Genomic DNA, 15,816 nt, shown 5'->3' on the forward strand with positions numbered 1-15,816 from the left:
TGAAAAAAAAAGCGTTATTTATTAAAATTATATTAATCCATTTAAAATATACCAGTTATATTTCTATAAGAGCATTAATACCAGTGAATCATGTTATCAAGTAAATTGAAAGGCAGAAAAGCCATGACAAATTAATATTGGTACACACACAAAAATATTCCTCAATCAGAGGCTCTGGAGCGTGGCTTCAGAATGCAATCATTACTCTGTAATCAGCCTTCAGCTGTGTCTTGATTGGAATACTCAGATCACTTCATTGCTATTCATCCGCATTTCCACGCACACCATGGGTGTCATTCTCCAGTGTAACAGCGTTCAGATTCCCTGGAGCCATGCAAGTCAGAGGCGGGCTTTGGGCTTTGTATTCCCAATGACTCCATCTGAGCACAGCTGCTTGATCTCATCTGGATGGAACCCAAACTCTCTAAGAACCTCTTCGGTGTGCTCTCCTACGAAAGAGTCCCTTTTGGCAGAAGGGATGCCTGGGGTTCTGCAGAGCAGAGGTGCAGGGCGGGGGCTTGTGTGCTGTTCCTCGTCCGTGACAAATGAGGCGCGCTCCCTGTTGTGACTGTGGTGGACGGCCTCCTTAACTGACAGCACCGGGGTCACACAGGCGTCTGTCCCGTCAAAGATCTGGCACCACTCGGCCCTGGTCTTCTTTGCAAACACATCTGCAAATTTCTTCTTCATTTCTGGCCAATCAGCCATGCTCATCTGGTGGGGGAGTTCATCAGACTGGAGTCCAAGTCCTGAAGGGAAATGCAATGTCTTAGGTTATTAGGCTCTGGGCGCAGCAATAATCAGCGAAGAGTCCACCATGACAACCTAAATCAGAGTTTCTCAAAGGACTGGCAAGGAAAAAACTAACCAGTTTGAAGCTGGAGCCAATGGCTACAGTAGGCAGGGATGGGAGCAGTGACAGCTCAAAACAAGCCCGTCATTGTCAAGAGTTTTTACTGACAATTTCAGAAAGGGAGTCTGTTTTCAATGATCTAGTTTCCAGAAATTGACATCTTTCCTGAGTAGATTTTTTTTTTAAAGAAATTTCCTCAGGATAGCTTTATCTGTCTAGTTGAATTAAGGTAACGCGATACTTTATATAAAAATACAATTTTAAATATTATACCTGACTATCACTGCTAACAAGAAAATAGGCTCAGGATAAGTGGTAAGCACAGGGCTGGGCTGTAGCTTTGTAAGTAATATTCCTTTCTCTTCACCTTAAACTAAAAGCTCAAAGGTTTTTAAGGTAGCCAAAGTCTAGGTGAAGGTTTTTAGACCTCACATTGGTGTGAAAATTTGCCAAACAACTATTATTTCTCATTGTCGGTGTTCAATAAATTATATGGAATATTCAACAGCTTATTATTTTTAAAAAGCCATGGGTTCGAGGAGTTTCCCAACTGTATAGTCTCATGTAAGTGTTCAGAGCCCATTAAGCTTCGCTGTTCAGCAGACGCATCCGATGCATCTTCGTGAGTTTGTCTACAACACTGCCCCAAGTGAAGGAAGAGCCACTTTACAATCTCACTTTCCTTCTTAAAAGTGAGGTTTTACAACTGGGCGATGGAGTGCAAGCCTTTAATCCCAGCACTCGGGAGGCAGAGGCAGGCAGATCTCTGTGAGTTCGAGGCCAACCTGGTCTACAAGAGCTAGTTCCAGGACAGGCACCAAAAAAGATATAGAGAAACCCTGTCTCAAAAAAAAAAAAAAAAACAAAAACAAAAAAACAAAAACAAACAAAAAACAAACCAAAAAAAAGGTGAGATTTTACCTAGCTTAGCTGAGCACTAAGCTAACTGGGCAGACTTCAGTGGTTACACTTACAAGTAACACAGATTAAGTTAATGAAATTCATTAGAGACAACAAACCCGCAGAGGAACAGAATGCCATATTAATAAAGAGAAATGAACAGACTTCTAAGACACCACCAAATATATTTACAAAGGCATTAACAGGGCCATAAAAAGACAGGAGAGAAAGGTCAGAAGAAAACAATTGAATAAATATCTTAAAAGTTTCAAAATTTGATGAAAACCCCTAACCCACATGTGTAAGAAACTACTCATCAAAGAAGGAATTCAAACTACAGAGCATCACTGAGATTACAAGGTAAGTAGCCCAGATAGACGGACTGGGAAGCCTAATGTGGCTAAAGACAGTAAGTAATATCCTCAGATCAGGGCTTACCCTCAACAGAACCCCAGTCAAAATCTCAGCTATGGGTTGGAGAGATGTCTCAGTGGTCAAGTGTTGCCACAGAAGCAGGGAGACCTGATTTCAAATCCCTGGGACCCACATACAGCCACGGAGTAGTGATATTTGGCTAATCCCGGAGCTCCTACAGTGAGATGAAAGGCCTGAGGATCCCTAACTGTGTCAGCCAGTCTGGCATTTGCAGCAGCGAACAATGAGAGAGACTCTGTCTAAGGCCAACACTGGCCCCCAAGGCTGTCCTTTGAACTCCTCACAAGTGCCAATGCCCACACTGCCCTCTACAAATGCCCACACTGCCCCCCACAAATGCCCACACTGCCCCCCACAAATGCCCACACTGCCCCCCACAAATGCCCACACTGCCCCTCACAAATGCCCACACTGCCCCCCACAAATGCCCACACTGCCCCCCACAAATGCCCACACTGCCCCCAACAAATGCACGTGCACACATATATCATGCACGCAAGCACATTTAAGAAAAAGCAAATACCTTGTTTGCTGAAATTGACAAACTGATCCTAAAATTTACATGGAAATCCCAACAGCCAAGACAATGCTGAAGAACACACACCTCTCAGTTTCGAACCTACTACAATAATCAAGACACAGTGACATAAAGACAGACAATGCAACAGAACTGAAAGTTAGGAGTAGAGTACTCTCCTACCATGTGGGAAGACCTGTGCTCTAACCCCAGTTCTGTCAAATGAAAAGAGGAGAAATAAACCCTTACATGTATGGTCACCTGACTTTAAGAAGGATGCAAATATTATTCTATGCAGAAAGAACTGTCTTTACTGGGGAAACTACAGATCCCAATGCAAAAAAAAAAAAAAAAAGGAGTTAAATCCTAATTCACCTTGACCGTAGACATTAATTCAAACTGCACAAAGGCGAAATGTGAGAACCATCCACCAACGCAGCCTTCATAAGAAACCCCAGGCGAGACTGAATAACTGGGAGTTTTCTGTACTGATTTCTGTGCAGTGTTTACCAGAGGATAAGGGGAAATGTACCAAGACGGCTTTCAGTGAAGTTACTAGTGCTCAAGAGAAGCTGTGATTGTTTAACAGTTCAGGCCGTAAGCTTTTTCACGGAAAATATCTTCACTTTGAAATGTGGATGTTAATGAGAAACAACAGACTAAAATTTACTTAGCCATTTAAAGGTATTTTCTGTAGACAATACATATATTATATACACATGGCTGTTATGTGATGTAAAGGCCTCCATGCTGTACCCTTGCTGCTTTTTCAGGGCTCTGTGGACAAGACATTATGCACTGACAACTGACCCTTCTTCATCTAGCATTACTCGGTCTAAAATTCTGAAGTAAGCCTTGAAACATAGTTTCAATTTCTGCTCTATAGTTTTATCAACTATACTTGAGTGTAAGTTAATAATATGATCATAAAACGCTTTGGGATGTCTATAAAGGCAACCAGGACAGGTACATACAGATCATATGTAGCAGTGTCCTGCATTTAGAGAGCCACTAACAAGGAAATAATGGTACTGCATCGGCTTTTTACACAACTGAAAAATCCCCAAACAGACATTAATTCCACTTTTAAAGGACTGGCACCCATAAAGTGTTGTTCTTCAAAGATGGGAAGAACAGCATGTTTAAGTTCTTTTCTGTGACTAACTCAACATATGGAACTGTGGGGGGTGTGTCACTCAGCCCTCATTCGAGATGGTAATTAACAGACAGTAGACAGTGACCTCACTGTCTCTCAGCCCTGCATGGGATGGATGTCCTTATCAAATTTCTCCCCTCAAAGCTCAGGGGGCAGTGCTAAAGGTGAGGCAGAAAGACTGTAAGAGCCAGGGGGTGGGGGGGTGGGGGGGGCTGGAGGCTCCAGCGGAAATGGCGTCTTCCAGATACGACAGGGTGATGTACATGTGAACTCACAGAGACTGTGACAGCAGGCACAGGACCTGCAAAATTAGAACTGGACAAAATTCCAGCACTGAGAAGGGGAAGCCAACACAGGTCCCACTGCCCTGAACCAAGAAGGTAAACCTGTGACTGATACCTGCTGGGAGAGGGAAAAGCAGTTTTCTCTAAGGAAGTGGCACTGGGTATATGAAGGACACTACAGGGCAAGTCCCATGTCCAGGTGGGTAGTTGTCCAACACAAAACAAACTCGGTGGTGTGTGTGTGTGTGTGTGTGTGTGTGTGAGCATGTGTGTGCGTTGGTTTTTGTTAGTTTTGTTTTGTTTTTGAAACAAAAAAGAACAAAAAGGTGGTTGGGAGAGATAGTGGGGAGAAACTGAGAGGACTTGAGAGAGGGAAAAGAATATGATCAAAATATAAATATGCTGTATAAAAATTTTTAAATAGTAAAATAATTTTTAAGTAATAAAAAAGACATACAAAATAAAACGGAGAACAAATGAAGAAAGCACTGAACCTGAGCCTCTAATCTCTGCATGCGTTTACCTATGGTACCACGTCTGGCCTGGTGTTTCCATGCCTTCACATGCCTGTCTCTACTTCCTGAGTTGCTGGGGTTACAGGCATCTGCTATCATGGTCAGTTTTACTTCAGAGTATATCTAAAACCACTTAATGAGTTGTAGTTGGACCTTTAAACTGAAACAGTTCACATAACTGAATAATTCCAGTCCAATTATTTCACAAGGGAAGAAGCAATCCCAAATTCCCCCCAAATAGTGGGTGACATGCCACAAAGATAGGAACTCAAAATAAAGGGAAATTTCCAAGATATCAAGGGACAGTGACACAGCTCTCCCATTAAACGGATTGTTAATGTTTCTTAAGTCCTGTGTTATTTTATAGAGTAGTAAAATTATCTGTCAATTTAAGAAATTGACAGGGAAAATGCCCCCACAACACGTTGATGGCTATGGTTACATTAACTAGAAAGTTGGACGTAAAAAGAACAACAACAAAAAGACATCACGGAATTCAAAAGGTCTCACAATCAAGACTAAAGAACTCACAGTAAAGGGGGAACAGGAGGCTCCTTACCTTTGACCAGCAGCTGATAGAACTGAGGCTCTATTGCACCAACAGCCATGAACTCCCCGTCTGCTGTCTTGTAGGTTGTGTAGAAAGGGGACCCACCATCTAACAGGTTTTCTCCTCGAGGCTGTCCCCACAGCATCGTGTGCTGAGTCTTCCACAGGAAAGAACTTAAGTAGGCTGTTCCTTCCACCTTTAAAGAAGCAAGGCACTTTAGGTTGCAGATGCTTAGGGAAGTATAAAGGAAGGATGATTTAGGGTTTTGAATGTTTATGTATCTGCCTATTTTACAAGGCATGGCAATTATATCTAACCATACGATTTCACTGATATTTCTGGAGGTTTCTTTGTGCTACTGGGGCTTCAGGGCAGTTCTGGAGTGGACCTAGGGCCTTGCGCAAGCTCAGCAATTACCCTCCCCTAAGCTATGCCCTCAGCTCTCTGTTCATTTTTAACTTTGGACAAGGTCTCACTACGTTGCTCAGGTTGACGTGATTGCAGCCCAGTCACAGCTGCTATTCTCCTGCCTCACCTTCCTGAGCAGCTGGGTTACCTGTGCTATCTGGCCTTACAGTCTAAAAGTTTTAGAGTTCTAATGATGCCAGTGGCCGAGGAAGAGCCTCTTACCCTGAGGTTACCCACAGAGGGTTCCTTTCCGACAGTGAGCATGGAATTCCTCATCTGCTGGCCATGAAACAAATGCAAAACAGTCTCTGGATACAGTCCAGTTTTCCCTTCCAGCTTAAACTCTCAAATGCACCGAATCATGGCAGTGGCATTTGTTATTGCCAAACACAGTCCTCCTATAGCCAAATGATAAGGGCTACTTATGCTCATGTAACCAGCCTAGCCACAGGTGATGCTTCTGTGGGGTTAGGTCAGCATTCTCATATTTGTATGAGGACATTAAAGAATGGCACATCGATATACATATGCACATAAGTATGTCACTGCTTTAACTGAACTTTATGTTTATCATTTAATGCTTTAATCCCAAGAAATCAGAGATCTAGTCACACTCATTACAAAAGCTTTTCCCTCTCCTTTTGTATAAATTTGAGCTCGTTATTAAAACACTCTAAAGGAAAACTACTGTTCTACACAGATCTTAATTTGGGCTTGCTCATTCCAAACCCACTACAAAAAGGGCCGGCTTTCTCCTCAGGCCTCACACCTGACAGACGGTTAGTGGAGCAAATACTAAGCAAACTGGGTTACCCGAGCGGTGGCACTAGCAGTTCTCGTGGGAAGTTCAGAATACTGATAATCTGACTTTCATATTCAGGCCAAAGAGGGCAAAAAGTTTTCAGGTTCCAGACTGAACCAACCTGACTTTGTAACAAAGTCTTTCTGCTGGGCTTCCTTGTAAGTGAGACACACTTAGCATCACAGGAGGCCGCAGGAAGAGACCTAGCGCCAGCGATCCTCATCTTACGGTGAGGCCCAGCAGTGGCTACCCCAGCACGTGTCTCCTACCCCAGCACGTGTCTCCTACCCCAGCACGTGTCTCCTACTCGCCTTCTCACATGCCACACAAGCTGCTCAGACAAGAGCCTAGGGCACAGGAAAAGAGCAGCCCCGATTACCACCACTGTCATCACGTGGGCCAGCAGTCCACAGGCGGTGCACAATGCCAAGGTCAGGTGCACTCCAAACAGAGAGCCGATACAACAAAATCGACCTTTGCCACAGTTATCTTAACCCCACAGGTTTTAGGGCAGAGCACTGTGAAAAAAAAAAAAAACAAAAAACAGGCCCCATTTCACTTCAAGTCCTCTGGGACCAAGCATTCTGTTGCTCAACAAGGAGCTACTGGCCTGTAGGGAAAAGATATCTGGCTCACCTTAGCCAGTGTCTACAAATCTTACAGGGCAGAGGACATGATAAATGAGGTTTACTCAACCCGTTGCCTTCAGTCATTAACCAACAATTATGATTGCCTAATGTAAGTATGACTCCCAAGGGAAGTTCGTACTTACTCGGACCGCACCGCTGTCTAAAAATTAGGGAAGTCTAATTAGATACATTCTGATGAAAAGCAAAAGCATCTTCTACTTACAGTTAACAATAAACAGTCAATTACATGCAGCAAACTATGATCCCCTATAACTCCTAAGGCCACATGTTGGTTCTTGGTCCATTCCTTTTGGATGGCACGCACTGTGCCCGCGGCAGGCAGTAGAGGAAAGCTTTTGAAAGCCTGTCTTGGGTTAACTTGTGCTATGGTTCTGTCTCTGAATCTTTCTAGCCACCCTTCAAAGAAGAGTATCTGGAGCCTTCAAATTTTCAATAGCCAATGGGAATGAGCCAATCGCCCTTGGGCTGTGCGGCTCCCAGAGAGGTAGCCACACGGCACTCAGTGATACAATATGAACTGTTTGCCACTGTTGCTAGCTCATGTTGAGGCTGTGTAATGACGAGGCCAGGAGCCAGGGTTAAACGGTAAACCCCACATTATGCCTCCCAAAATACACAACAGAGGGACCAAAAGGACAACATGAGCTGTGCCCATGACAGAATCACAAAAAATAGGCATAGTGCAGGGCTGGATATGATACACCCACGGGGAGAAGAAAGCCGTCAACCAAGGCTTCAAGGTGGGGAGGTGCAGTGGACATGGACTCTGTAAAGGTCACCCATTGTGACCCAATCCAACTTACACTGTTCAATCATTAAAACCTGAGGTGCTCACAGGCCTTCCTTTGACCCTCTGGCCATTAGTGTTCTCTGGGCACTGTCTGACTTTGGTCTTCATAACGACAGTCCCTTCTTGTTCTAGGCTTACCCTTCCTCCACCATTGTCTCTCCTCTTCTGCCTACACACTGCAGACAGAACAGCAGTTTGTCCCCTCCCCAAGGGACCATGGACTCTCCCACTTCATTCCCAAATGACTGCAAATCTGTCATTAGTCCCTACTTGGGTATTCCCCCTGGACATCAAAAAGCTCCTTCAAGCTTTAAATGCACAAAACTAAATTCATTTTCCTGTAGGGGGGCGGGAAGAGACAATCACAGATCCTTAGAGAGTCAACTGGGGGCACCGCTGACACACCACACAGCGATGAACTAACCCCCTAGCAACTCTGACAAGTTGACATGTTATTCCTTGACACGGTTGGAATGTGACCATCCAAGAGGTCTGCAGAGCTAGGAGGAAAGAAGTCAGCTGCCAGCCTGGGCTCTGCTGCTTTGTGCCATCAGAGGGCACAACAAAGGAGGGCGCAGGGTCTCCCAAGCTGCCCTCTGACTTCCAGATGTACCCTGACACACTCACACAAAACAATTAAATGAACGAATAGGTTTAAAGTGCTGGCACCATAGGCGGCTTCGAGATAGCATTCTAAAGCATACGGCGGGTGGGAGGGGGCATTTGAAATAAAAAGATACCTTGTTAGGCATGGTGGCACACACCTTTAATTCCTGCATGCAGGAGACAGAGGTAGGTGGAACCCCATGAGTTCCAAGACAGCCAGGGCTGTCTCAAAAAGGGGGGAAAAACCCCTCTTTGGTCCCTTGAACATTAAACTTTATTTATTCCTTGTCTTATTCGGAGAGTTTCTGAGGCAATCATACATCACAGGGCAGCCCCACCATCACCAGCCCACCACCCAGTTAATACTCACCATGTTCGCATCAATGACCTGACCCTGGCCAGAACGTGTGCGTTCCAAGAGAGCGAGCACAATGCCCAGTGTGCACATGAGGCCACCACCACCAAAGTCAGCCAGGAGATTCAAAGGTGGGTATGGGTTCTCCCCACTTTGGCCAATCTTTGACAGAACACCTGCGCCATGGACAACAAATTGAATGCCCCTTTTAAATAAACACACGAGCATCTTCGAGGGATAACCGATTTTTATAATCATAGACCTAAGTGAAAATGGTACACGGTGCTCTTCAAACTATGAATCCATTTGGCTTAACTTTTCCTCTGCTAAACTGTCTTAGAGTCAGGCGGGGTGGCACAGCCCTGCAAACCCCGCACTCAGGTGACTGAGGCAAGCAGATCTAGATTTTTAGCCTGGGCTATACAGCGAACTCCCCCAGCATAATACATAAATGAGTAAAAACAAGAAGATCACTGCAACTGACATTTTTAATATCTTATTAAAGTTCTCACTAAGTTTAAGAGAAAAAAAATTACTGTCAATTTGTTTCCTGGCTTTAAAGCAGTACAATACACTTTCATGTTTTATCAAAAGGAGATGTAAGAAAAATAGAGTCGGGCCATTCTAACGCATGTTCTCACAGGCATGGATCCCAATGGAGTGATGGAGATACCTGAAAACTGTGGGCTTTTCACAGAAGCCTGAAGTGGTGGCTCAAAAGGATTCTTGGTGAGGGAATGTAAGAATCAAGCTTCACCAACTTTCCCAAAACGTAGAACGGTCATCCATCTTATTACCTTGTTCCTCACCCCTCGTAGGTGCCTTTCTGAAAACTGACTTCCCAATCGTAGAAAACAGGTGTTACTAGTGATTATCACCCATCAAATCAGCCGGGGGGCGGGGGCACAGGTAAAGCTTTAAAATGACAGTTCTAGGAACTCAAATCAACCTGTTTTCAACAACCACGTTCTCTTTGCCAGTTCCAACAAGTATTTCTATCTTTACACTTTAAAGTTCTTGCTAATCAGGGCTGGGGGCTAGAGAGATGGCTCAGTCATTCAGAGTGTGTGCTGCTCTAGTAGAGGACTCCAGCTCAGTGCCCAGCACCCACACAGAAGGGCTCACAACAGAGACCTGTGACCCTAGGTCCAGATGCTCCAGGACCCTTTTCTGGCGTCCAGAGGCATGTACGCTCACACTCATATATCCACATGCATACACACAATGAAAAAATAACGAATAGTTTTTAAACCCTTGTCAATCAACGGAACTGCACTTCCTGATGTTGAAGCCAATCCCAAGGGTTTTCAAAAAGCAGTTCCCACATACCTGACAAAGCCAAATAGTTGATATCATGGCCAGCTGCCTTGGAGAAACTTCCCGACTGGCCGAATCCACTCAGTCTGGCATAGATGAGCTTTGGATTGTCTTTCAGTAGGGTTTCTGGCCCAAGCTGAAGCTTCTCCATGACACCTTTAGAGAAAAGTCATCAATTGTTTGGGGGTTTTTGTTTTTAAAGAGAGCACGAGACAGAGATAATCCCTTCTACAGGGAAAACTAAAAGTGTGCTCATGCAAGTAACACTAACAAGAGTTGCTGTAATTTTGATTAAAGCTGTCATAATTAAGAGTCATTTGGACCACCCTCATCTTCAAATGGGGCACTTTAATGCTATGATATAATCCTAAATGTTACCGTTACTGTCCTCAGATATGCCTGTGAAGACTAAAAGTTGTTACATATAAATACACCTGGTGCCCCATCCCCACTCCGTTCATTGTCCATCTTCCACCAGGCAGTGTCACTAAGAGTGTTTAGCAAGAGTGGCTAAATCCGCGATCTATGGAAACACAGGTGCATGGGATACTCTGGACTAATAATACAGGAGGAAAGACCATTTTTAAATGGATGGAGAAAGACTTGACTCGGTTTGTGACCGTTGCAAGTGCCTGTGGACAGCCAGATGGGGGTGTACGTCACCAAGTATGCAAGTCTACAGCTCGAAAATGGTGTCTGTAGAGCAAACAGTGTCTTTGCAAGGCCCAAAGTAAATGAAGTGATCTCGAAGTCGGAGTTTAGGAATATCATCATTCAGGGAAAGGTTAGCACGGACTGTGGTTAGCTTTAGAGCACATAGGCATACCAACATGTCAAAGGGTCAGTGGCAATATTCCAATGAGTTGGAGTCTCAAACGGTTCAAGGCCCCCAGAGAATAAGGGCAGATGTAGAAGAGCTTTTAGGGTCCAAAAAAAAAAAATTAAGCAAATTAAAAGCCTAAGGAACCAGAGAGGCACTGAGTAAGGAGCCAGGAGAGAAGGGCGAACTCGCGGCGCGGCTCACCACAGCGGAAGGGCTCCAGCAGCACGTCCGCGCTTGCGCACATGCGCCGCAACACGGCGGCTCCGCGCGGCTGCTTCAGGTCCAGCACGAGCGAGCGCTTGCCCCGGGCCAGGAGGCTCACGTCTCCCGCGGACCCCGGCCGGTCGACGCGCACCACCTGAGCTCCGAAGTCCGCCAGGATCATCCCGCAGAACGGCCCGGGGGCCAGGCCCGCCAGCTCCAAAACCCTGATGCCACGCAGCACCATGGCCAGTCCCGCAGCGACAGCCGAGCGCCCCAAACTCCCACCGGCCCTGCATCATCTCTGACCCTGCACCCCGCCTCCCTCACGCGCCTGCGCGGGGGCGCCCGAGAGGCTGTGCGCTTGCGCACTTCCCGCCTACCCGCGGTAGACCCAGGCTAAACTTTAGCCTGTGGTTTCAGTTAATGGTTTAATTCGGGTGCCAATGTTAAGTCCTTGACCTTGAACTCTGGCTTCCGCCAAACCTACCTGGAATCGCTGCTCCCATCCCCTACAAGTGACTAAAGGTACTGTAAGCCCTTCATTATTTAGAGCAATATAAGAAGGCAAGCACATATCCTTCCATACGCCACAGGGTGTCTCCCTTGCTGTCCTGAAAACTGTTTCCTTCCAATAACAGTTTGAAAACCCCTCCTAGACACCCTAAGATTTAAAGGGAAGGCCTGGGGGTGTAGTTCAGTTGGTAGACTGAGTGCCTAGCATGCATAAAGACCAGTGCCGCTTAAAATACCCTTGGTGTGGACTCCTATAACCCCAGCATTTAGGAGTCTGGGATATCAGAAGTATTGTTCAACCTGGGCTGAGTGAGAGCCTTAAAAATGGTTTTAGTTTGTCAGCTGTTGGTTTTATGGACAACTACAAGTTCGAGTTAGAAACTCTTTTTTCAACCTTTAAAAAAGTACGGCAAACAATCAAATACCCTACCCACATTTACGGGTCATATTACCAGTAGTGGTGGAGACTGCCTGTAGGTGGCCAAATGCAGTTTCTTTTTCTTTTTTTAATTTATTTATTTATTAAAGATTTCTGTCTCTTCCCCGCCACCTCCTCCCATTTCCCTCTCCCTCCCCCAATCAAGTCCCCCTCCCTCGTTAGCCCAAAGAGCAATCAGGGTTCCCTGCCCTGTGGGAAGTCCAAGGAACCCCCACCTCCATCCAGGTCTGGTAAGGTGAGCATCCAAACTGCCTAGGCTCCCACAAAGCCAGTACATGCAGTAGAATCAAAAACCCATTGCTATTGTTCTTGAGTTCTCAGTAGTCCTCATTGTCCACTATGTTCAGCGAGTCCGGTTTTATCCCAGGCTTTTTCAGATCCAGGCCAGCTGGCCTTGGTGAGTTCCCGATAGAACATCCCCATTGTCTCATTGTGTGGGTGCACCTCGCGGTCCTGAGTTCCTTGCTCATGCTCTCTCTCCTTCTTTTTTTTTTTTTAATTTATTTATTTATTAAGGATTTCTGCCTCGTCCCCTCAACCGCTTCCCATTTCCCTCCCCCTCCCCCGATCAAGTCCCCCCCCCCCCTCATCTGCTCGAAGAGCAATCAGGGTTCCCTGACCTGTGGGAAGCCCAAGGACTGCCCACCTCTATCCAGGTCTCGTAAGGTGAGCATTCAAACTGCCTAGGCTCCCACAAAGCCAGTACGTGCAGTAGGATCAAAAACCCACTGCAATTGTTCTTGAATTCTCAGTATTCCTCATTGTCCGCTATGTTCAGCTAGTCCGGATTTATCCCATGCTTTTTCAGACCTAGGCCTCTCTCCTTCTGCTCCTGATTTGGACCTTGAGATTTCTGTCCGGTGCTCCAATGTGGGTCTCTGTCTCTGTCTCCTTTCATCGCCTGCTCAAGGTTAATATTCAGGAGGATGCCTATATGTTTTTCTTTCGGTTCTCCTTATTTAGCTTCTCTAGGATCACTAATTATAGGCTCAATGTCCTTTGTTTATGACTAGAAACCAAATATGAGTGAGTACATCCCATGTTCCTCTTTTTGGGTCTGGCTTACCTCAAATGAGCCCTAGGAAACTGAATAAACCGAGAGAGACACAAATTCTATAAAACTCTGGCACCTATTCTTAGCAAGTGAGGCAGATAAGAAAAGCAAAGGCGAAATGCTACATAATTGTAGCCAAAACTCTTTTAACCAGCTGCTGAATTTTAAGATACTTCTGGGCAGGGGGATCTGTGCTCTCCCAGAGTGAGCTGCCTCCTGCCTAGGGCAGGCATCCTCTGCATGATCTCCAATGCTTCCCTCTGGTCAGTTGCTGTTTCGCGTGTCTACCTTTGTTCCAGCCTAAAGTTTCCTATTATCACCGCTTACTTTCTGTGCATTTTGAAAAACTGGAAAGGAAAGAGAGAATGGCAAACCCTGGTATGGCTGGCTTCCACACGGAGATAGTAGCATTTTATTGGAGTTGCTTCTGTTTTTCTGAAAAACCTGGTACAGATGTGGCTTGAGCTTACATATAGAATCATAGTCACATGAATTGAAGGTCTTAACCAGTACCATACTTTACAAATCATTTCAAAGTACTGAGTTATCCAGAGGCCCAGACAATGTACTAAGAAATCACAACCCTCCAGATCTTTCCTCTGGCACAAACTGTCTTCACAAAGTTAATCAGAGGAAACAATAATCTAAAATTTTTGGTATGGTGTCAAACAGCTGTCATCCCAGCACTTGGGAAGTAGAAGCAGAACTATCAGAAATTCAAAGTCATCCTTGACTATATATAGCAAGTTCAAAGCCAGCCTGGGCTACATGAGACCCTGTTTCAAATCAACCACAACAACAATAAATAAACAAATAAAATATAGATGCAAACAAAAAACCTCCTAAATCAAAAAGATTAAATATTTAAGAAGCATTGTTTTATACTTTTTTTATTGGTATGGATGTTTTGCCTGCATGTATATCTGTGCACCATGGGCAAGCCTGGTACCTGCAGGGCCAGAAGAGGTTGCTGTATCTGAGGATACAACAGTTCCCTGAGAGAACTGGAGTTACTGGTGGCTGTAAGGTGCCACATAAGCACTAGGTAACAAACCTCTAAAAACAAAAAGAAACAAACAAACAAAAACCCTCTTTGTGGGAGCCTAGAGGGTTTTTTTTTGTTTGTTTGTTTGTTTGTTTTTAGCAAATGGAAATTCTCTGTTGGGTCAAGATAGGAAAATATGTAGAAAACTTGTCAAATGATGTGTCTTATTACTGTGTTTGAAAATAAAAGTGTAAGTCTACGGTTGTTGGTTAGTCATAGAGTGTTCGTGCTTAAGGTGATGGGCTTGAAACCCTAAACAATGAAACAATAATAAAGCCACAAATGCATACAGAAAAGGATCTGGCCCCTTGTGGTCTGTGGCTGTTGGAAGCTGCCTCACACCATGTTCCCAATTACTTTTAGCCTACTGTCCTCTGTTGAAAACTCAGAGAAGGCAGACGGAATGGTTGAGTAGCACGTATCTTGCAATGGGTAGATGTTTACCAGCTGTAGCCTGGTCCTTTGGGATTTACATTCTCATTGGAATACACATTTATTTTGGTTTAACTTTACTTTTTTTTTTCCAGTCATGTGATTGAGCCTAGTGCCTTGTCTATGCTAGGTAAGCACTCTACCTGGGCTATATCTCTAGCCCTGTTTATTTTCTAGATTGATTCAGGATCTTGCCAAGTTGCCCAAGCAGTATGTAACTTGTGATCCTCCTGCCTCAGACTGACAAGTAACTGGGATTACAGACTTACACAATCCAGTATTGCTTTTTTATTTAGACTTCAACTCTTTCTCATAATGCACTCCCTTATTTTCTTTTACTATTTCAAATAATGCAAATAGCATCTGAGAATGTTCTTAATATATAAGCTCAAATCCTAGAATACTGCGTGTGTGTGCAAGTGCACATTGAGTGTGAATATTTATTTCCATATATGCTTATGAAGTGTTTCTTGCAGCAGTTTTACCTAAGGATAGCTCAAAATCTTCTTCCAAAACACTTTCTAGGTTAGTGGGTACTCTTTTTCCTCCATACACTTAGTAGTATGTATGTTGATGGAATTTTTCTTATAAACACATTCATGAGTGTGTTTTTTCCCCATTATACTATTCCCTTACGGTTGTGGCTTTAACTTACACAGTTTGAAGTCGAGCATCAAAACTGGCCCCAGCTTTTTCCTCCTTTACACTGCCACAGGCGGATGTTACTGTCATCTTAGCAGCCTCGCTATGTGATTTTGTTCTCTCTTTCCTTTTTAAACACAGAGCTTTCCCCTTTTCACTCAAGGGGAGCGCTTCATGCTTCTCTGTGGCATGCCCAGCTTGTCAATAGCACGGCTTTGTGTTTATTGCCATCGTTGAGCAAAATAGGTGTTTCTTGAACCCAGGAGCTGAGATGTGAGATGATAACCACGACAGACACTAAGCGACAAACAGGCTGGCAACATACATAGTGTGGATATGCACAGCAGATGTTCCTATCTTGTGGTGAAAGAGTAGAGAGCATGAACCCCATTAGTCTACTCGGAATGGCATACAATTCAGATCTTATTATGAATGTCTAGGGTGTCCTACTTAGAATCTTCAGACCTCAGTTAACCACATGTATTTGAAACTTGCAGAAGACATCACCTCAGGGAAGTAACTACTG

At 44.6% G+C, this 15,816-nt stretch overlaps 1 protein-coding gene and 1 long non-coding RNA gene across 2 annotated transcripts in view; one reads left to right on the top strand and one right to left on the bottom strand.

The window, feature by feature from the left end:
- Amacr (alpha-methylacyl-CoA racemase) lies at nt 1–11,466 on the bottom strand. Its single transcript, XM_041631311.1, has 5 exons — nt 11,163–11,466; nt 10,151–10,294; nt 8,837–8,997; nt 5,220–5,406; nt 1–749 (listed from the first exon to the last, which is right to left on the bottom strand). The coding sequence occupies exons 1-5, from the start codon at nt 11,407–11,409 to the stop codon at nt 340–342; spliced, it is 1,149 nt and encodes a 382-aa protein (XP_041487245.1). The 5' UTR covers nt 11,410–11,466; the 3' UTR covers nt 1–339.
- Nucleotides 11,285–15,816, top strand: part of LOC121433073 — a 10,504-nt gene continuing 5,972 nt past the window's right edge. Inside the window, exon 1 of the long non-coding RNA XR_005972267.1 lies at nt 11,285–11,690. This is a non-coding gene — a long non-coding RNA (uncharacterized LOC121433073). The remainder of the gene's footprint in view (nt 11,691–15,816) is intronic.

Source organism: Microtus oregoni, unplaced genomic scaffold, assembly GCF_018167655.1.
Source record: "Microtus oregoni isolate MIOR12 unplaced genomic scaffold, Mior012 000036F_ref0000092, whole genome shotgun sequence".
Classification (NCBI taxonomy): domain Eukaryota; kingdom Metazoa; phylum Chordata; class Mammalia; order Rodentia; family Cricetidae; genus Microtus; species Microtus oregoni.